Source organism: Ictalurus punctatus, chromosome 7, assembly GCF_001660625.3.
Source record: "Ictalurus punctatus breed USDA103 chromosome 7, Coco_2.0, whole genome shotgun sequence".
In the NCBI taxonomy this organism is placed as follows: domain Eukaryota; kingdom Metazoa; phylum Chordata; class Actinopteri; order Siluriformes; family Ictaluridae; genus Ictalurus; species Ictalurus punctatus.
This window is the reverse complement of record NC_030422.2, coordinates 10564322-10586347: the sequence shown is the minus strand read 5'-3', so window position 1 is coordinate 10586347 and position 22026 is coordinate 10564322. Positions and strand designations below refer to the sequence as shown.

Genomic DNA, 22026 nt, shown 5'->3' with positions numbered 1-22026 from the left:
CCCCCCATGGTAACTCGTGTACGCTTCTAACAGTCAAATAGTACCGACCCTTTTTAAACATTTAACAGTTTGATATATAAATCAAAGCCCAAAGTGTCCAAAACCTGTTAGATTTATTAAAACGGGACCGAAAAAACTATTTGGCGATAAGATTTTTAAAAAATTATCGCTATAGTAAGTTATTGGACAAAGGCTTGGAATCATGGGTAATTTTTTTTAATGTGCAACAAAACGTATCAGAAATCTAACTGATCATCGACAACATATTTTGTTGTCTTAAGTTTGCTTCTTTGCAGCTACAAGCCTGATGTAGAAAACTTTGAATTTTTATATATTGCAGTTTGCGATATATATATGCATTATTAAAGTTAAGTTTGCGATGTACATATTATATATTATATACACACACCCACACACATTTATATTTACAAACCACGTGAACAAGCGTTTCTGGGTGGGATACGAAACTATACTAAATTATTCAGACATGCAGTTTGTACAGTGCTAAACCGATAGCCATTAGCGCTCGTTATTTCTCAGCCGTGTTAGCCTTGTAGCTCTGGTGCAAAAGTAAAGGAGCAAACTTCCACTCACACCGGACATGAGGTCAATTGAGAAAATTGTTTTTGTTTCTCGTTAGACAGCAAACGCAAATTATAATCAACGAGTGATTTTCAACAAAGAGTTCCTCGAGTGACGCTTCTATAATCCCGATCTCAGAGAAGCTGAACCGAGTTTCAAAGTCAGTTTGTCCTTGGACGAATGTATCAGAGGATTAAAAAGAAAAAAAAAGGGAAGGAAAGAAAAAAAAAAAGGGCGGTGAAAGAACCCCTTCCTGACCAAAAAAAAAGTCCCTTGTGCTGAAATGTAACCATATTACACTCCATAGCAGAGCACAACAAAGGCTCGTCGAAGTCAGTAGTCAGAGCGCATCGTCTTTTTTTTAAAAAAGGCCGTCCTATGCTTCACAACGCTTTTTTTGAAGAGGAAAAAAAAGAAGCATGAGGCCTTTTTAAAGCACGGGAGCTGTCGAAAACCTCCGCGTGAAAATGAGAATTTCTGACAGAAGCGCGTACGGCATTCAGAAGATGTGCTTGAGGTGTTTGATGCCGTAGGTTTTGAAGAAGACGAGCAGGATGAGGGTCCACAGGCCGAGGATGAAGCCGTCCGGAGGGTGCCAGTCCTTCTGCTTGGGTTTCTGTGCAGAGCAAAAAGAGTGTCAAAAACAACAGACATTTTCCTCATTAGTACAAGACAATAGTGCTTCAAGTGGTTCCCCTCGAATTCAACTGAAAATGTAGCTTATAACGACTCCTCCAATCTCAAAATTATTCAACCCCCTGAATAGAATCACTCACAGTAGCACAAATATGCTAAACAGGTGTTGTTTCAAACATACCTGTTGCAACCGATCAAGGGCTTTGTTAGTTGCACTAGGTGTGCTTGAGCTGGAACACATTTAATACCTGAACTGGCTAGTGGTAGAAAGTGCCTGAAATGCCTGGACAGGGCAGAAAAAGGAAACTATCTATGGCTGCAAGCAGATTTCTGAGAAGGCAGGTTGTGGAAAAACCCTCGAGTGACTGCAAAAGACCTGCAACAAGACTTGGTGGCAACAGGCACTGAGGTTTCAGGGAGCACATTAAGGCATGTAAATGTTTTGGGATTCTGTTCTGTGGTGCGATGAGACAAAACTAGAACTTTTCAGCACGATGGATCAGCGGTATGTCTGGAGGAAGAAGAATGAAGAACACTCTGTCCACAGTCGAGCATGTTGGTGGCTCGGTGATGCTCTGGGGCTGCTTTGCATCCTCTGGCACTGGAAACCTGCAGCGTGTAGAAGGCGAGATGAATTCATTGAAGTATCAGGAAATACTAGGAGAAAACGTCATGCCATTTGTGAGCAAGCTGAAGCTTGGGTGTCCAACTTCCAACAGGACAATAATCCCAAGCATACCTCAAATTCCATCAAGGCTTGGTTGCAGAAGAAGTCCTGGAAGATTCTACAGGGTCATCACAGTCACCTGACTTGAACCCCATAGAAAATCTCTGGTGGGATTTGAAGAAGGCGGTTGCAGCACGCAAACCCAAGAATATTACTGAACTGGAGGCCATTGCTCATGAGGAACGGGCTAAGATCCCTCAGACACGCTGTCAGAAGCTCTGCAGCAGGTCATAACATAAAAGGGTGCTCTACTAAGTACTAAAAGATGCTTTCCATGAAGGGGTTGAATAATTTACAACCTGGAGAAGTCATTATAAGTTGCATTTTCAGTCGAATTTGGAGAAAGCACTTGAAGGATTCGTTGTGTTGAACTATTGCAATTGTTTTTGTTTGATTTGTTCATTGCAGACAGCTGAAAGTCTGTCAATTTTGACAATAAACCTGATTTGCAATGGGGGTTGAAACATTCTGATTGCAAATATATATATAAAAAAAAAAACTTTTAAATCATCGCTTCCTTTTACGCATGCATCAGCAGGAGTGCATTTATATGCTAATGCAGCCGAGAGGTTTACTCTGTAAAAAAGAAAGACTGTGCAATTATGTTCGAGAGAATAACACCGGGCAGTCTTCTTGAACTGCTTTGTCGTACGCTGAAGATGAGCACTACAATTCTCTTATCTAATAAAGCAGCATGCGGCCTTCGGGAAGAGAGACAAAGGCCATCTTTACAGGGAGTGAGCAGGAGAGAGCTGGATGTGCCAACAGCCGGCTGGGGGTTTGTGGGGTTGGGAGAAGGTCGGCCAATCACGGAAAGACTTACTTACTCATGCACTTACTAATTAATACCATTGTAAAATAACTGTTTGCGTGGAATTTGGAGCAGATTATTACAAAAGCGTTGTTGTGTTCGTGTAGAACTCCATCCGGCGGGCCATTAGCTAGCCAGACTACAGATGAAGGTGGTAGAAGCAGGAATTATTCATCTCAAACAGTAAAACAAAAGAAAAACATTTTTTCTGCCAACGTTAATGCATGGTTCTAATGTCTAACTCTCAGTCCCCTGACCATCACTGAAAAGATGGAAAAGTAGGTAGATCTTAACCATGCTGTGCAAGCGAGACCGCCCTTGAATCCATCAGAACTGGAAGCGTTCTGTAAGGAAGAATGGGTGAAAAATCCTAAAAGGAAAAGAGAGAGACTCAAGGCTGGCTACAGAAAGCATTTGCAAGCTGTGATATCTTGCCAGAAGTACTGACTTCGTATGGAGGGTGGCCAAACTTTTGCACGTCACAATTTTAGTTTTGTTTTTTTTTAGTTCATAAAGTAAAAAATATTTAAAAAAATTAAAGTAAGCATGAACAATAAAATATGTAATTAGGCCAGAGGTGCCAAAACTTTGGTGACTACAACAGTAGTAATTTTTGCTCATTTTCAGGAAGCGTGCCAATAAATCTGGAGGGCACTGTAAGTGCAATTTTTTTGATTTTATTGTTTTGGTGAGATTGGCACTTGGCCTGATGTGGAGATCTGAGGTGCACATGCAGAATGGACTCTAGACCTTTTAGCAGCTCGCTCGTGTTTGGAAATAATTACGCGATCGCACACAGCAGGACAAGAAAAAACTTTAAAAAAAATTGATGTGGGCGCACATGTGGTTACTCTGTGTTTAATTACTTAGTGATCAAGATGAGATGATTGTAATGGGAAATATTGAAGTGAAATGTGAAATATTTAACCTGACGTCACCATGGAAACGACAAATTGCCGACACGCGTGGTCCAGATACACAACGTGGCCACTGATCTCTGATCCATGAGGCATCCCAAGACGGAACTTTATAAAGTAAAGCGATAAATACATACACAGCTGTGTGCAAAAGTTTGTGCCCCCTGCCCCCGACTTGGAAACTTTTTTTTTTTATATAAAAACAAAAATATTGACGAAGGGAATTCACGTGCACTATTTGTCCAATTTGCTTCTTGTGATAATGAAGGAACGTATGTGAAACCACGAAATGTGCTTGAAATGAAACGCTCCATTTTGTTGTAAGGGTGTGCTAACATTTTGCAGCTTAAAAAAAAACAACAACAAAAAACAGCAGCTAATTACAAAACAAACACTGCTGATTATTTATGTGCTTGTACAAAGTCATATTTGATGTATTTAATTACATAAGCAGTGATGAGTGCGGATGAGGATTTGGTCCGGATCGTTCCACCACGTTGTGCGAGTGGATCAGAGGATTTTTAATACAAGAATTTTTTTTGATTTCATGCGATATTGGCACAATTAGTTCCAAGCAAAAGGCTAAAAAGTGGTTAAAGTTCACCACACAGCTCCTCTAACACACAAAGTCACGTTCACACTTTCACCCCGAGCCAATTAAATATACACCGCTTTCAGTTTTACACCAGGTCAGGCACGGGCTAGATGAAAACTAATCACCACTTCCGTTTTCAGTCAGCTTGTGGTGTAAAACAAAAAAAAAGCGCTTTGTTTTCGTGACCAACCCAAAAAGTCGCTAACAAATTCTTGTTCTTCAAATGTTCTTGCTCGAGGTTATATACAGTATACGGGACGTCAACACGTCATTGGATATTTCGCTGAATCAGAATGAAAATTCAGAACTTTCGTTTTGCTCAATTCACCAAAACCAACAAGACGTTTATCTCTGCGTGAACAGATCCCAACACGGAGCTCAATAAAACGTACTTCCTTCCTTTATATCTGACCACCTGAAGACATGGGGTTCCTGCCCATGTTACAAACTCATTAACAGACAGGACTGCATTCACGTAAAGATAAAAAGTAATCATACTGAGAGTGAGAGGACAAAAATGGCCCAGATCTTCAACTGAGCGTGCCGTGATTAGTGTTAGCTGGGAGGGCGGGATGGATAAACTCGTCTCCCACTGAGACGGTGCATTTGCAGATAAACGGGTGACAACTGTGTGCTTCATCGCAATCTTTTGATTATCCGCTAATCACGGGCTTCCAAACGCTTCCTGCTGCGACATACGACTCCTCTCAGTGCAGATAATGTAGATCTGGACAAAGCGCTTTTTCTCTAGCCACAGAGGCAATATATAGTGTTCCTACTGTGCACAAAGCAGGAATTACACTTGCAGACATAAATTGCACTAGCGAGCAACAAAAAGGACAGGAGACGTTTCCTTTCGTACGACTCTGAGCTGAGATTCTGGCAATAAACTGAGCCCTTTCTCAGGTTGCAAACAGATTCAAATGTGAAAAAAGTTTTTAAATTGGTATTCTGACAAAAACTATCCTTTCATTATTTGAATTAACGGTGACAATTTCTAAAAATAACGGGTTTGTCTTGGCGGAGAAAAATGCTTTCATGCAAATTTAATACTTGCAAGTCGGAGCGAAAAAAACAAAACAAAAAAATAAAAACACTGGGGCGGAGCTTATACAAGCTTACTGATGTATTACAGGTCTACGTTTCACCTATACTGTATTCTTTGACAAGAATTTTTATTCCGATTTGTCTAAAATGAATATTATGCTACGGAAAATGTCATCTTCTGCCGAAGATATTGTTGTGTTTCTTAAAGGGACCCTTTAAACATGGACTATTTTATGTCCACAGTCATATTAAAACCTTAAAAGTGTGACATAAATGAGAATTTAGTCGAGAAATCTGGAGACGCGTTAAGTGCTGGGACACTTTGGTTGAATTTGGAGATTACATTGTACCATTTTCACTTTGTTTTTTTTTTAAATAAAGTGCTGTGACAAGTCCCTGCGAAGGAGCTGTTACTATGGAAACGATAACATTCGAACAGGCGCGTTAACAAGCGCATGCGATTTGTCTTCAAACCAGACCAATCGGAATGGAGAATTCGACAGCTCAGTGGTATAAACATAACGCAATAAAAGTATATACTGTATATATTACAGTAATGCTGCTACAAGCTCAAAAACCTCCATATGGGACAGACTGGTTGTCTCTTAAAGTGTACTCGGAGGGAGGCAATAAGATAGCACACAACAAAACAAACTTACTCTCCTCCCAACCCCTGCCCGTGGGGCATCTAGGGAACATGATGGGTTTAAGTGTGGCCTTGGCTGAGAGGAAAACCAGCATGGAGACTTTAATCCGTTTAAACCGCTTGCTTCAGATGTGTCGTAAGATGTGTAAGCGGCGTAACGTCACAAAAAAAAGGAGGTAATGCAAGACAATCTCATTTAGAGTGGACCATCAGATGAAAAACAAAGAAGCCGACTGGGAGAAACAAAACGAGAGGTTTTTAACTGAGTCGCAAAAAAAAAAAAAAAGTATGAAAATCTTAGCATACTCATGATTAGCGTCGTACTTCAGTATCAGGAAAACTCCACCGGTGAAACAGAAAAAGAAGAACAATGTAGGACTTTGAATTAAAATAACCATTTTATTATTATCGTTATTATTATTATTATTATTATTATTATATCTTTTGGTGGAGAAGGGTTGAAGCAAATTTAATACCTGCCCTTCAGTCTATTAATTTACATATAAACCTTTAGAAGAAAAACTCTCATTTTCAAAGGCGAGTTTGGTGAATGCAAGAGGTGTATTTCTGGCCTTCTGCAGGACACTGGACACTGCAGACTCCACCTACAAAGATCTCCTCACTATATCCCATGATTGGACGACCCATTTATGTTCTGTTTTAGAAAACTAAATCAACACCTTCTGACTGATCACAATCGAGCACCCAGCGGCGCTATGGTGTAAAGTGTTGCATACAGACGAGAAGATTTCACATCTGAGAGACTATTAAGCCTCATAAACCTGGAGTTTATCTCTACAGTTTCAGAGCTGTTCTGCGCGCAGGCAGTTCAATTTTATTCTATTCGTTTCTCACGGTTTTTTTTTTTTTTTTTTAAACTTAAAACATACCTGATGAATGATTTCAGCCACTGGTAACTGGTCTACATAAGACAGCACCTCGCTCTTCACATTGTGTTGAGCAACAGATCTGTAGCAACAAAAAAAAAAAAAAAAAACACATCAAGAAAGAAAAAAAAAAGCCATTACTCTCTTTGCTGCAGACACAAAATATTAGTTTTTTTTGTTTTCAATACACCAATAGCTGTGATTGGCCAAATAAACACAATTTAACGTTGCTTTGATCTCTAATCAGAAAAGCGATGGTTTGTAAACTACAGAGGGTAAAAAGAAGACTTGTTGTGTCTGAAAGAGTGAGTTTCGGAAACAAATCACCAAAGGTTGATATGTTCACTAAACCTTTCAGTGACACGACACACAAGTCTCTCAAACTGATTTTCAAAACCCTTGGCTCTCTGATCAGAGGGCAAAGAAACGCAGGTTTCACCGCCGGTGCTTTATAAAGCATGGAACTCTTACAGTAGAGATCGGAAGCACAACCGCAAGTCACAAATTGATTGTTATCTTTATAATCAGACACATAAACGGACTGGACAAATCAAAACGGTTTAAAGCTGAAAGTTTGGTGTTAAAATAACGTGGTGTTTTGATCCGTTACGGAAAAAAAGAAAACCTATGAAATGCATTAAAAATAGTGTGACTGGGTGAAATGATAAACGATCATATGATGTCAGGTCATGATACACTTTTAAGAGATAATCCCTCCTCCGACAACACAACCCAACCCCCCCCCCCCCCCCCCCCCCACACACACATTTTTTCCCTTTTTATTTCACTCTTAAATAACACATAATACCAAACTCAGGTATATTTTAACATACGGACCTCTAGAAATGTGAAGAATCTGAAGAGATTATATATGGAGGAACAGTCTCAGATCTCAGCCATGTATTCTCCAACCTCATCAAGATTTATGGGAGGAGACTCAGAGCTGTTATCTTGGCAAAGCGAGGTAACACAAAGGATTGACAAAAAGCGTGCCAATAATTGTTGCACACCTATATTTAACAAACGAGTTTTTTGATTAAAAAAAAAAGAAAAAAAAAGTGTTGTTTGGAATTGTTTGCTATCCATGAGAGCAGAGTATTTTTGTGAATGTTTTGAACAAAGGGTTAAACAATATAAGGCCGTTTTTCCACAGCCTTCTTTGCTCATATTTACCAAGGGTGCCAATATTACTGTGTATAGAAATTTATTTTTTTGGCATTTCGCCCGTTCTTGCTTTCTTTCTCTCGTTCATTTTATGGACCTGTAGTAATGTCTTGGCCCTTGATTCGTGCTGGCTAAGCTCTTACAGGATGCGGGTCGATCAAGGGCGCTCGGAGCTTAGAAAGCCGGCCAAACCGCAGCTCCTTACACGGGTGGCTCCTGAAATTGAATTTGGGACAAGGCCATCGATACCACACGCTGACCGGAGAGAGGGATATGATCTGATGCAGGACAGAGCAGCGAAACAAATACAGAGTAATGAGCAATGAATGAGACTTGGTCAATATGAAAGACTGTTTTATACAACCACGTGCTTGTCTTATATTGTTTTGTATGTTTGCCGTTAAGAATACATCATTCGGTGCGTTTAGATAGCTAAACATGCTAAAAACAGGGCGAAGTCGGAAAGCAGAGCTAAATCCTAAATCCTCCTAAAATTCACATCAGAAGGTTGTGTGTAAATCAATACAACCAACGGGAAAATTACATTTGCATTAAAGCTGCGTTTGCTATTTGACGACAAAAAAAAAACAAAACCCAAAACTGTCCAAGCATCTCAAAATAACAATGAGAAGGTTTCCTGAAGTTAGAGCAAGTAGAAACAACAATTTCGTCCAATTGTTTTTCAGATTTTTGAACACCAGCTGCACGTATAACATATCTATAACATGAATATAAATAAATAAACTGTGGAGATATTTATTATAGAAATATACGCACATTCTGATCATGAGACGTCTTCTGCACATTTTGTAATAAACACTCAACGCTGATGTTAACGTAACTATGTTAAATGGTGACATGCTAGATGAAACTGCGACACCGCCTAAAAATAAAACTCTCAGAACTTTCGACCGTCGTGTGGTTGTGTAAACCGGCCTCTGTGTAATGACAGCGAGACTGCTTTTATGAAAAAATTTTTTTACTATTTATTTTGCATCGTTTGACACTTTAATTAACTCTGGACTCGAGGTGAGCGGTCGCCGTTGACGCAGCTGGGCTGTCCTGAATTACCAGCCGCTCTCATAAAACAGTGGGCAGGAAGCGTAAAGAGGAAAGGGTGGGGTGGGGGAAGTCTATTAAAGCGGTGCAATAATCTTAATGGAGGAGTAGACAAGGCTGCGAGGTGGCGGAGGAGAGGAACGAGGGATGAGGCGGGTTGATGTGCTACATCTTCATCTCCACTGAGACGCAGGAGGAAAGGAGGCTCTCCTGCAAGCTGAAAGCAGCACGCAACCTAAAAATGCTAACTTTCTGCTGCACCAGGGGCAGACGGAAATATAGAGACTATATTTGAATTGCATTTGAATAATTTTCTGCAATTGTTGTTTCCAGGTCTGGGAATTAGAAAAGCAGTCCGTGTTTTTTTTGTGTTTGTTTGTTTCTGGGACAGAACCTGGCAGAGACGGGGTTCAACTCAATGCATATTAAATTCCGCTAAAATTCCAACTATCTATTTTGAGTGACTAGCGCCCCATTTTGCACCATAGACTTATTCCTGCACCTAGTGGTCAAACATGGGAACTGCAAAACACCCATTGGGGTAGGAATCGCGCTGCCCCAAGCTCATGCTCCAAACATTTTCATTGAAGGAGGTGGAATGGACTAGAGAGTTAATGACTGGGTTGCCAGATTGGACAACTTTAATAACACTCCACAGCACTCAACACTCCACCAAGATCATATTTAAGAACGGATACATTAACTAAATCTAATATAATTTTTCCCCCAAAGTGCAAGTGTGGACAGTGTGTCTATGATGTACAGAAGCGTTTCTATTGTAAGATACAGTATAGCATGAAGTTTGGGAGAAGAAAAGTGGGGGTTATGGAGTTGATGGGGTTTATGGAATCCATCAAAATCAAAACAAAAGGAGGCTTGCGAGCTGCTGCACCTCACGCGATTAGTTTGCTGAACATAAGAAATCAATCAACCAACCATCTGAAGATTTTTCCTGTATTGCGTTAATACTTTCAGACAGTACTGAATCATTGTCTACAACACGCAAGACACGTTCCCGAATGTAATCACCGTTTCTGAATAACACGACGTCCTCGGGCTCGCAAATATGTTGTCCAAGCTCCGCGAGAAACCACACCGCACCCTAATCGAAGATGCTTTACAACTGATTAGCGCTCGAAATGAGGATCGGCTCGCCTTGTTCAGCATGCGCCCTGGGCGCTCGTTCCTCCCTCCGTTCCTTCTCCATTACCGCCCCGCTGATTAGCTCGAATGCGGCGTGATTTCCCCTCCGAAGCCTCAAATTAAAACGATGATAATGAAGCGCCTCTCCCATTAATTGGAAAAGCTGTCGCTTGGAGCTACTTGTGCTAATGGAGGCGGCTGTTAGTGCGTTTCCAGCACTAATTTTTCCTCTCCCTTGGGGGGGCACACCGCATCTCGCTCGGTTCACATGCTTGATGAATATTTATGCTTTATTAGTATTATTTTTATTTATTTTGGAGAAAATAGTTTTACTTGTATGCGACCCCGTGACATCCCCCATGGAACAGGAAAGTCTTGAAAGTGATGACTTCCTTTATATTGTGATCAAGTTTTCATGTATTTTAAACATTCTTCAGGGTGCCAATAATTTCACCACACGTTCCCCCTCCCCCGAGAAACGACAATTACACACGCCTTTTAAACCTTTAATGTGAAGCATCAGAGCTGCTGTGATGGAAAATTAAATCAACACCTTCTGACCAATCAGAAGCGAAAGAATTCAACGGCTATGAAAAAAGATTTTAAACGCCACATTTTGTTGGATAAATAATCGAATATTTGAAATATTGGTTCGTGGATGTGGACTCGGACGCTATTACTACCTCGCGCTGTAACGTGGTAGTTTTATAATCCTATCCTCCAAAATATTACGTGCCAATTATAATAATATTAGGTAATATAATAGATATTTGAAATGTTTTTGTTCAATCTTCTGAATTGAGAGAGCTGCACAGGCCTGTGACTGTAGAAGACAGGATGAGGAAATGGATGATGCACTACTGCCACCTAGTGGTGCCCTTGATAAAATACACCTGAATGACTGTTCCTCTTAGTACACGCGTCACAGTTATTACTGATAATATGATCAGGATAACGCATTATGCTTCTATATAAATACAGACGTATACAATATGTAAGTTACTGCACTTTAATCTTTCTCTATAAACTATTTGGGACCGCGTGTTGTCATGGAGACAAATGAATGGATTCATGGATTTTTTCGCAAGTTTTCTGCGAGGAGATGTTTATTTAACGTTTACAGAAGGTTTCTCAGTAACCGTTGTTATGATCTAAGCGACACTTGATACTGACCGTTATTGTAAATGGTTTGTTTATTCTGTGCTTTCAGGCAATACGGCGGATCTTTTAGGGTTCAGGGTAGAGGGTAGACTTGGTGATGAGATGTGAATGAATTGAATAAACTGATGAAACGGATATCAGTAGTGGATTCTGCTATAAAAGCAGTAATGGACTCGTTTAGCAGGAGGAAACGAGTAACGTGGCATCCTGATTCATCCTGTTCTGTGGTAGCCATGACGACAGATGTGCAGCGGGTTATTAAAGCGGCGTTTGTAGAGCGGATATCGCAAATTGGGCTTTTATTTGATTCGCTGAGGGCAAAAACACACACTGTTTGTGTGTAAGTGTGTGTGTGATATTTCTGTAAGGGAGGTGTGTGTGTGTGAGAGAGAGACTGTTCCGTGTTTTTTTCTTTCCCTTTTCTCTCTCGCTCACTGTGTCTCTCTCTCTCTACATCTCTCTTTTTTTAATCTCTCTACACTGCAGTGCATCTCTCTCCCGCTCTCTCTCTAACTCACCCTCAGTCTTTCTCTCTCCCACCCTCCCATCTCTCTCGTCACTGTGCATCTCTCTCCCGCTCTCTCTCTCTCTAACCCACCCTCAGTCTTTCTCTCTCCCTCCCTCCCATCTCTCTCCACGTCACTGTGCATCTCTCTCCCGCTCTCTCTCTCTCTAACCCACCCTCAGTCTTTCTCTCTCCACGTCACTGTGCATCTTTCTCCCTCTCTTCTTCCCTCAGTCTCTCTCTCCCGCCATCTCTCTCCATTGTTCACTCTCTCGTTCTTCATTGTTCACACACTCTCTCCCTCACATAGATCACTCTCTTTTTCTCTCAGCCTCTCTCTATAACTCTCCCTCAGTCTCTCTCTCTCCCTCCCTCTCGCTCTCTTCATCCATCGTCCACACACCCACCGATCACTGTCTTTTTCCCCCTCAGTCTCTCTCTCTTTCGCTTTCTCTCTCCCTCCCGCTTCTTCTCTCTTTTACCGTCTCGCTCTCTCTTCATCGTTCACACACACACACACACACACACACACACACACACACACACACACACACTCTTCATCGGTCTCTCTCTCCCTCCCTATGTCACTCAGTCTCTCTTTCACTCACTCTGTCTTTCTTCGTCGGTCACCCTCTCCATCCCACAGTCGCTCTCTCTCTCTCTGTCTCTCTCTCTCCCTCAGTCTCTCTCTCACTTTCCCTCAGTCTCTCTCTCTCTCTCTCTCTCCCTCAGTCTCTCTCTCACTTTCCCTCAGTCTCTCTCTCTCTCTCCCCCTCAGTCTCTCTCTCACTTTCCCTCAGTCTCTCTCTCTCTCTCCCCCTCAGTCTCTCTCTCACTTTCCCTCAGTCTCTCTCTCTCTCTCCCCCTCAGTCTCTCTCTCACTTTCCCTCAGTCTCTCTCTCTCTCTCCCCCTCAGTCTCTCTCTCACTTTCCCTCAGTCTCTCTCTCTCTCTCTCTCGGTCTCTCCCTCTCTTCCTCTCGCTCCCTGAGAACAACATAAAACTTTAATTTGTTGGTCAGAAATATGATGACTGAAAAACGTTTATGAAGTGTGTGTAGAAATCATGAGAACACGGCGCCGGCGCTAAATAAACAATAAGGCAATTATATAATAAATAAAGCTCATTTAAAATGTTGTGTATGGAACGCACGGTGCCGGGTGTGTTGGTCCTTGATTTATTGAAGTGTTGGGTTAAAAATAAACAACGCTCACATGACTGCGGGCGTGACTTTCTCTACGGGCGTGGTCAGGTTCACCACCGTCCGCGTGATCTCCACTTTGCGCACGCTGCCGAAGAAATCGGTGATCAGGACGCTGCCGGGGTCTCGCAGGAACAGGTCGGTACGGTGGCCCGGAGTGGACACACACTGGCTTTGGGGACACACTTTAAACTGGGATAAAGAAATGACATTTTTAGAGAATAATAATTCATATCTCCACAATATGTTCATGTAATCACACATCTGTTCGTCAATCAACGATCATAAAATTACATACACAAAAACAGAACCAGCAAATATTTACATATAATAAATAAAAGCATTCAAGCAAAACACGCTGGTTACAGTACACACTTGTGATTATACATTATTATGTAAAAAATTTAATTAATGAATAAATAAAAATAATAATTAATTAATAAATAAATAAAAAGAGCGACGGCTTTCACCTCTGAGAACGTCAACGTAAAAAGACCCCAATTACATTCCTATTAGAGCAGAGTGAACACCTGACTCGTGATTTGTTAAAACGGGGACGTGGGGCTTTTAGCGCCTGTAATAAGCTCAAAGAGGCGCCAGCTGCTGTCTCTGCTTCACCGCATATGTGTCGGAGTCACTTGCACATCTTGGTCTCTGAGCCGGTCAGGACCAAATCCTTCAACATCGCATCAATCTGGCTCGGGGGGGCGTTTGCTTCACACAAAAACAAAAAGGCAGATGAAAAGGAATCCGGCACGCCACCCGAGTCGGATGAGGGGCTGATAACCTGCTTAGGCGCTGAGAGAAACCGTCTACCTCCTGCGCATTTCAAAGCGCTTGACCTACACGTGGATTAGGCAGTCTGTTTAAAGTGGCCACGTTTTTCATCTGCCACGTTTTTCATCTTCTCGCCGCAGACGCCAGAAACCGTTCAACTGCTGGAAGGGAAACCGAAAAGCTGTCACCTTGCTTGGTTAGCTAAATCAAAAATCACGGCCCTGTTATTATCTCAAACATGAATTATGTAAATACCGTAAATCACCGTCGTTATCGTCAAGCTCGATTCTCGCTTCTCGATTTCCTTTCCTTATCCTAATATTTATTAAAAAAAATTTTTAAAAAATCGCTAGGGGGTATGTAAAATGTACAAACGTTACCGTATTTACCGGTCAAGTCACCTTGATTTCAAAATGCTAAATTAGCACGGATCGTAATTAAGGTAATTAACAACTGACTTGCAATTAGGGTCACTTGAAAACAAGCTAACTAACAAGGTAATTAACTCATGGCTGTATTTAAATGACCTACATTTCTCCGATCCTAATTTCCCCATCACATTAACTGCACATTCATTTGGTTTAACTTTAATTAATTACAAGTGACCATAATAAATGATTATGGAAAGAAAAAAAAAACGTTATTTAAAAGAAAAAAATTACATTAATTTAATGAAGTCACGTCGACGGCGAAGGACCTTAATTACAATTCAGAGTCAACTTAATCCTGAACAGAGGGAAATTCATTTTTAAAACATCTCAATTACATGTTATCTAGTTAATTAATAATGACTTTATGACGACTAAGTCAGATTGCTCGTGAATGACCTTGATTACGTGTTATAATTACCTTAATTATGATTTACAAGAATGTTCTCAATAAATGCCACCTTAATTATCGAGCAATTATTAATTACAATTCATCCCCGTTTCTCACTTCAATCACCTTAAAGTCACCTGAAATACCAGGATATTAAACTGCCTTAATTACGAGTTACTTTATATTAAAATGACCTAACTTCCTACTTACTCTCATTTCTCTTCATCTTAATAACAATTTGCCTTAACTTTGATGCACTGTAATCAGGAGTTACCTATCTCTCTTTCTTTATATTATATATAAAGAAATATATATAACCGTAATTACGATTTTATTATGACCAAGCCATTTATCCTTATACCTTAATTACGACTTTATTTACACACACACACCAGATCGTTCATATTGGCCTGACTGGCGGGATGGATGTCTTCCAGGAACTCCAGCAGGTAGAAGGTGTATCTATCCATCAGATGGACTCCGATGGCGAGGTCAGGCTGGTGCTGCACGTCAGAGAGATAAAAACAAAATGATTAAAAAAAAAAAAAAATTTAATTAAAATTCATTTTAAACTCAGAAAATTGAATCTTAATTTTTTTTTTTCACGTAACAGACACCTTGCGCTTAACAACCTCTCTCTCTCTTTTTGACACTAAACTCATTCTGTTGACAGTTATGGAGATCTAAATGGTATACAGATCAGTATTCACCCCCCCGCCCCCTTGAACTTTTTCAGTGCTTTAATGTTTCACAAAAGCATGAAGATTACATTTCAACTTTAATGTAGTCTCTACACAGTCATTAAAGCTTATTACAATTATTAAAGGCAAAAAAAAAAAAAACGATCAGTTGCATAACTATTCACCCCCCCCCCCCCCCCCCTTTTTTACTACGACACGTCTAAGTAATCACTGGTGCAGCCAGTTAGGTTGGGACGTTCTAAGCCTGATCAATTCCACAAACGGACGTAAGAACGCTGAAACTGCAGAGTGCTTACTGAAAGCGAGTCCTCTCCGACTTGACTGCTGGCCAGAGCCATGATATTTGGTGAGTAGAACCTCTCGTACATGGATGCCCCCTGGCAGGTGTCAATTATGAACAGCAGCTCATTATACCTGAGGAAGTCATGAGTCATGTCATTTGTTTGTACAAAAGGATCGATTTCCTGTTGACTTCCAGTCCAAAAAAAAATTAAAATTAAAAAGAAAAGAAAGAAAAGAAAAATCACGTTTGGAAGTAAAAGAAGGACAGGATAGCAGATACAGCTGGGTTCAACTGTGCTAAATTTGCCATCAACTCTCCAATTATCACATCAGCAGGCACTCTGATACACAGCCATAATGGCAGGTTGGAACATTTTAGCGCCCATCGCATTGACTTCCCGGTCCATTCCACGCCCCGGCCCCCAAAACACACGCCATTAATCGATTAGTGAGATCAGATGATTTGATACAAGACCTCTGCATTTCCAACGCATTCGGCTCGCTGCCAAGGTCAACTCCGGATGTGCGTCAAGCGCTGGGCACAGTTATAAACAACAGCATAGTGTTATTGGATTTGTCTCAATCTCTCTCTTTTTAAAGAATCAAGTTACACATGTTGACGGTATTTTCTTTAAATTTGTTTGTTTATTATGTTCATCGTTGTGTGTTTTAGGCTTAGAGTTCAGATGGTTAAGTCCAAATCGTATGACTACCAGAGAACCACCTTCAGCTCAAGTACAAGTCACTTTGGACAGATAAAATTATCTGAATGAATAAATAAAATCGACAGATGGAAGAGTACAAATGTTCTAAAGAGCACTTGCACGCCTAATGGTCCAGTGCTGCGGAGTTTTCACCGAATTTGACACTTTTGTTTCCGTTTAGTTTCACATTGCGCATAATGAATGAACCAAGAAGCAATCAATAAATAAATGGGTTTTTTTCTATTTTCTCCTTTGTTTGTTTGGCCCAAATATCTATGGGACCTCACATTCCTGCAGCTTTACAGCTCTGTCCTTTGGCTCAGTTTGTGACTCGTTCAGCAGTTCACATTCACAAAAAAACGAAAACCAAATTATAACACATGGCATTTTCACACAGTTCAAAATCAGACTTTATCTGATTCGACAGACAATGGAGCGAGCTGTTATGGAAAAATACTCAACACCACGGTCCAGATGGTTTTACCTTCGCTTCTGCCACATCTGCTCGAACGCGTCGGCCAGCTCCACATTGCTGATCTCCTCCGAGTCCTGGAACTTTAGGAAGCCGTTCCCGCCATGACCTGTCGCAAACATACAGTTACGAAGCATTACACATTACAAGAGTCCTGCGGTGGCCATTTAGTTTTTTCAGGAGCAAACTGTTTTTTTTTTTGTTGTTGTTGTTGTTGTTTTGTTTACCTGTGAGGTAGATAAGGATATTGCTGCGGTCGTCGCTCAGTAAGCGCTTGGAGCGAGGCGTGCTCGCCGGGAGTCGCCCAGTCAGCACTCGCAGGAAATTCTCCACTGTAACCTTAACGAGACAAAAATAAATAAAGAACTAAAGGTGCAAATTAAGTATAGAAAATAAAACAACTGATCTATTAGTATTTTACATATTTAAAAAAAATAATAAAATACAGAAACAAACGTAAAACATGACAGGGAATCAGTTATCAGAAAATAATCAACGAACGACACATTGTTTTTGTTTTTTTATACATTTATATCCATTGAATGTTGTAAAACGTCCATGAAACAACTTAATCCCTGTTATCACTTCTGTTACAGCAGCTAAACACTTTCTACAAGTTAATTAAAAACATCAAAAAACAAACAAAAACGCAGTTCGTTGTGTTACCGAGAATGCACAATGTGTGTCGAAGTGTTTTTCACATTACGAAAATCTGTGAGTGCTACAAAGCACTGACACATAAGACTTCTTACAAAATTGCTTAAAAAACAAAGTAACTTCACCATATCCATAATTACACACGTCTTAAAATCCGTTTACGTGGCGCCTCCATGTTCAAGTGTTACTATGGAAACGATAACGTATTAGACCTCCTGACCAATCAGAATTGAGAATTCAACACCGCTGTGGTGCTATATATGCAACATTAACATTCCTGTTTAGCGCGATTATTTCACCTCCGCTGTAAACAGGCCCCGCCCACCTCGTATCCGCGGTAATCCACCTCGACGTCGTCCCCGTACACGTTCAGCTCCATGTTCTTGTGGCCAAACACGGTAGCAGGTTTAGGGTTTCTGTGGTTGCAGGCCATGTCGTCGGCTAACATCAGAACGATGTGACTGGTGGAGGAAAGACAGATGACGGACATGACAGTTATATGCAAACGAATACAGGCGCAGTGTATCTAACACATACACTGATGTCATTGTTGACACGAGCGTCATCAGCAACACTAACCTGTCCGGGATTCCCAGTCTCTTCACGCTCCTGTACACAGACAGCACGTTGGCCACGTGGCGATAGTTGAACCAGAATCTCGATGTGCAAACCTGCACACAAGTGTTAAACACACATTCAGTATCGTTACTGTCATAAATTTAACGTGGTTAATGAGGTTTGCCCAAAGAGCTCTCAGAAGAGGAAATGGTATGATGATGCGGAAAAATCAGGTTTAGTCTTACCAGCACTGCCCAATTGTTCGTGTGACCACTGCTGAAGAACCGTGTGGCTTTTGTCTGAAACACAATTTGACAAATTATCAACACCAAAAAGAAACCAACAGAATGTGCCACTGAAGGCGTCATAATGCTGTCCATCTTTTTGATCTTTATAAAAGAATAAGTTCTGAACCAAAGCATCAGTCAGATTCTTAAAAAAAATATATGAGTCAACTCTTTGAACTGACTCTCTTAGGTGAATATTGGGCACTGACTCACATTCCTAAAGAGCTGTTCTGTTATTAGTGGCCCATGCACCGAAGATGCACAGGCACCCTAGTGATATTCTACAGACTCTGTTTATTATTATTATTATTATTATCCTGGCTAGGTTGTCTATGACAGCCCATAGAATCGTGTGGTAAAGAGCCAAAATCAACCAAATCTGGGCCGCAAGCTCCAAAAGCTCTAGTGCCACCAACAGGTCAAACTTTGGCCAAATTTCAAAGTACGCTTCCGCCCATAACTTTTGAAACGTGTGGCCAAAATTTCAACAGTAGGAGTCACTAGATTCAATGGATCATACAGCGTTCAATGGACCCTATAATGCCAAATTCTTCCTAATTAGATTTTCGCCCATCTTGGAGTTGGTTAAAAACTGTTTGTTTTTTTCGCTACTCCTATAAAATTCTTCAAAACATCTTCAGACCAATCCACGCAAAAAGTTATCGAATGGAATTTTGATTTTCGAAAACATTCGCTTGTAACAAGCCAACGAATCTGGTGAAGTCGCCAATCAGGGCGGGATGCTGCGTCTCATTAACGACTTTACGCATCGCTATGAAACTTGGTATGCGTGTTCAGGTCTGGGACCTGAGGCTACGCATCAAATTTCATGACAGCACCACCTAGAGGTCAAACGTGTAGAAAGTGCTCGAATCTAATCAGTGATTTCGCTGCAACTCCTCCTACAAATGATACCCATCAAATTTCTATCATATCATAACACCTATCTGCACAATCATGTGAAAAATGATGACGCGCTGTTCTTTAATCAATTTAAAAAGTGTAAGCGTTGATGAATTGTTAAATGTGTTATAAGAGTGATAAAACACTGCTATTTTAATAGGAAAATAATGGGAACTGTAACTTGGCCCAAATCTTTGATTATTTTCCCATAACAGCATGACCTGCAGTGTTTTATTCCTTACTTTTAAGTGCCTACGGAGCAGAGAAAGGCACAAGTGATAAGATTCAAATATAAAACTACTAAATATAAAAAAAACTGGTCTGGCTGAATTCAAAATGGCGGCCTGCTTCCTTTAGTTGTGCACTATATAATACACTTATATGTCTAATTAGCTCTTTAGCTAATGCAGTTTTGGTAATATAATAATCTAACCTAAGTTGAAATTATATAGTGTATTAACTTTTTTTTTTTAAATAACCATTTATTTTGTCACAAATAAACAAATTAAATCTTTTGAGAAACGCCTAGGCGAACCTTACAAGTTTGAAGCCCAAAAGCGTTCCAATTGGACATATAGTGCACTTGAATGGTAGGCGCGAGACGCTACTTTGTACTCTATATAGGGCACCTACGTAGGGAATACGCCGCGATTTGGAATTAGCACGCGCCCAGTGCTATGAATGGGCCAACGAATGTCATAGCGACGCCTAGCAAGCAGTCCTAAAGCGCTAGTGTTATTACATTATTATTTTAAAGAGACAAACGTGACTTTACAAAACAAATAAAAGACTTACCTCGAAACTGTTGCTGCGTACGACTGGCAAAAATGTTAAACAGTTTATAAAAGCGTACAGCGTTATAAATATGAACGTTGCCATTTCGGCTAGCCCGGCGGAGCGCTTTGACAGCTTCGCCTTTCAAACCCGGAAGTAGCCAATTGATCACACATTCATAAAAGACACGGCTTCAAAATAAAAGTACAAAACGAATCAGTAAAATAACTTATTTTCCATACACTTCAATATTTAAATATTTACAAAAGAAAATGGTGGGAGTGAGAAAAGAAGCTGATGGTCTTTTGCTTTTTCGGTGCTAACAGAGAAACCTGAGCATTTTCACGTAATGTTTGAGATCGTCGATTTTTCTATTATTAAACGCCATCGTAACCGTACTGTGACAGAACTGCAAAATTCTCATGGGAATAACAAAAACACAAATATCACAAATATTAACACAATATTACAAAGCCCCAGCATTGCCAGGCTCTGGGTTACTTATCGGAAGGTCAGGAGTTCAAGCCCCAGCACTGCCAAGCTGTCACTGTTGGGCCCTTGAGCAAGGCCCTTAACCGTCTCTGCTCCAGGGGCGCCGTATCATGGTTGACCCTGCGCTCTGACCCCAACCACCCAACATGCTGGGACATGCAAAGAAAAAAATAATTTCACTGTGCTGTAATGTATACGTGACCAAAAAAAACTATCATTTAATATTACAATATAATCATATATTAATCTGTCTCAGGGTGGAATTTTCCATTAAAGAGCGTATACACCAGCGTTATTGTCATGTGCTCCTCTTTCTATTTCTTTCCATACTCAGCATGATCACATGTTGTGATGTGTTACAGTATGTTAAGGACAAACTGATGTTTATTTACAAGTAGATGTGTTACATGCAGTTTTGACTGGAATGCAGACTGAGGTGTCAGTGTGCAGCTGGAATTACAGTGATTACAAGCTTTCATGTCTTTGTCAAACTCCTAATTACTAGTGTAATGTCAGGATTTATGTCTATATGTGTCAATCAGTCATATACATATACAAAGTGTTATTTACAGAAGAGGGACAGAAATAAAAATAAACTTTTCTTGAAAAACAATGTAAATAAATTCTTTTTTTGAAACACTTATTTGTGTCAAATAAGCATAGGTGTTAAAAAATATCAGGACATAAAAGGTTGAAGCTCAAATCTACCTTTACAAATAGTAAAGTTGACTATAATACACACTTTTTTATGCATTAAATGAAATAAAAACCTTCTAAATAAAAATAATTGTAACATACAATATTGTAGGATTTTGAAACAGAACTTATTCTATACATTTATAACGTTTAAAACGATAACCTGTATTACATTACGAATTAAACGCATACATTTCCAGAGGTGTTTACACACATTGTGCGCGCTCCCGATAGCTGGCATTGCGCGCGCCCTGAGTTCTGATGCCTGAGCGTTGCCTAAAAGATACGCCGTTGCCAGATTGATTAAAATACCCCTCTTCCCTCTATCTTTATCTCCCCGCCCATATAACACGGGTTAAAATAGAGCACCTGTGCTCTATTTACCTCTGGAGGTAATTATAAACCCATGATAATGTGAGCGGTGCCTGTTTAAAAAAAGAATAAGTAGATAACCAAATAGAAACTGTATTAAAAGCGTGAATGTGAAACTAACCTGGCAACCGGGCTCGTGAAAAAGCGGCGTGTTGGCGCTCGCCAACTTCCACACTTGCTGCTGAGTGGAGGGGGTTTGGTGGGAGCCAGAATGTCACACACACGAGCAGATCTGTAGACAATCCAGTCAAAGTGAAGCAGATAAACGGCAAACCAGGATTGTTGTTTTTTTGTTTTGTTATTATTTTATTTATTTATTTTTTTGCATTTGATTCCAGCGCGCGCCCCAGCACGAGACATGAACGTGAACGATGCCAAGGAGTATCTCTCCAGGAGAGAAATACCCCAGCTGATGGAGGTGAGACTGTTTCACACCAAAATATCCAAGCTCT

General features: G+C 40.4%; 2 protein-coding genes across 2 annotated transcripts in view; one reads left to right on the top strand and one right to left on the bottom strand.

Moving 5' to 3' along the window:
• pigk (phosphatidylinositol glycan anchor biosynthesis, class K) lies at positions 1-21801 on the bottom strand. Its single transcript, XM_017472869.3, has 12 exons — positions 21696-21801; positions 20036-20655; positions 18296-18349; positions 18072-18163; positions 17818-17953; positions 17063-17174; positions 16848-16944; positions 15674-15791; positions 15069-15179; positions 13094-13272; positions 6852-6930; positions 1-1198 (listed from the first exon to the last, which is right to left on the bottom strand). The coding sequence occupies exons 2-12, from the start codon at positions 20117-20119 to the stop codon at positions 1082-1084; spliced, it is 1179 nt and encodes a 392-aa protein (XP_017328358.1). The 5' UTR covers positions 20120-20655; positions 21696-21801; the 3' UTR covers positions 1-1081.
• Positions 21802-21864: 63 nt separating this feature from the next.
• The window catches only part of ak5 (adenylate kinase 5), a 36271-nt gene continuing 36109 nt past the window's right edge, over positions 21865-22026 (top strand). Inside the window, exon 1 of the mRNA XM_017471830.3 lies at positions 21865-21992. Within this exon, the coding sequence (XP_017327319.1) occupies positions 21933-21992 (60 nt within the window). The 5' untranslated portion in view covers positions 21865-21932. The remainder of the gene's footprint in view (positions 21993-22026) is intronic.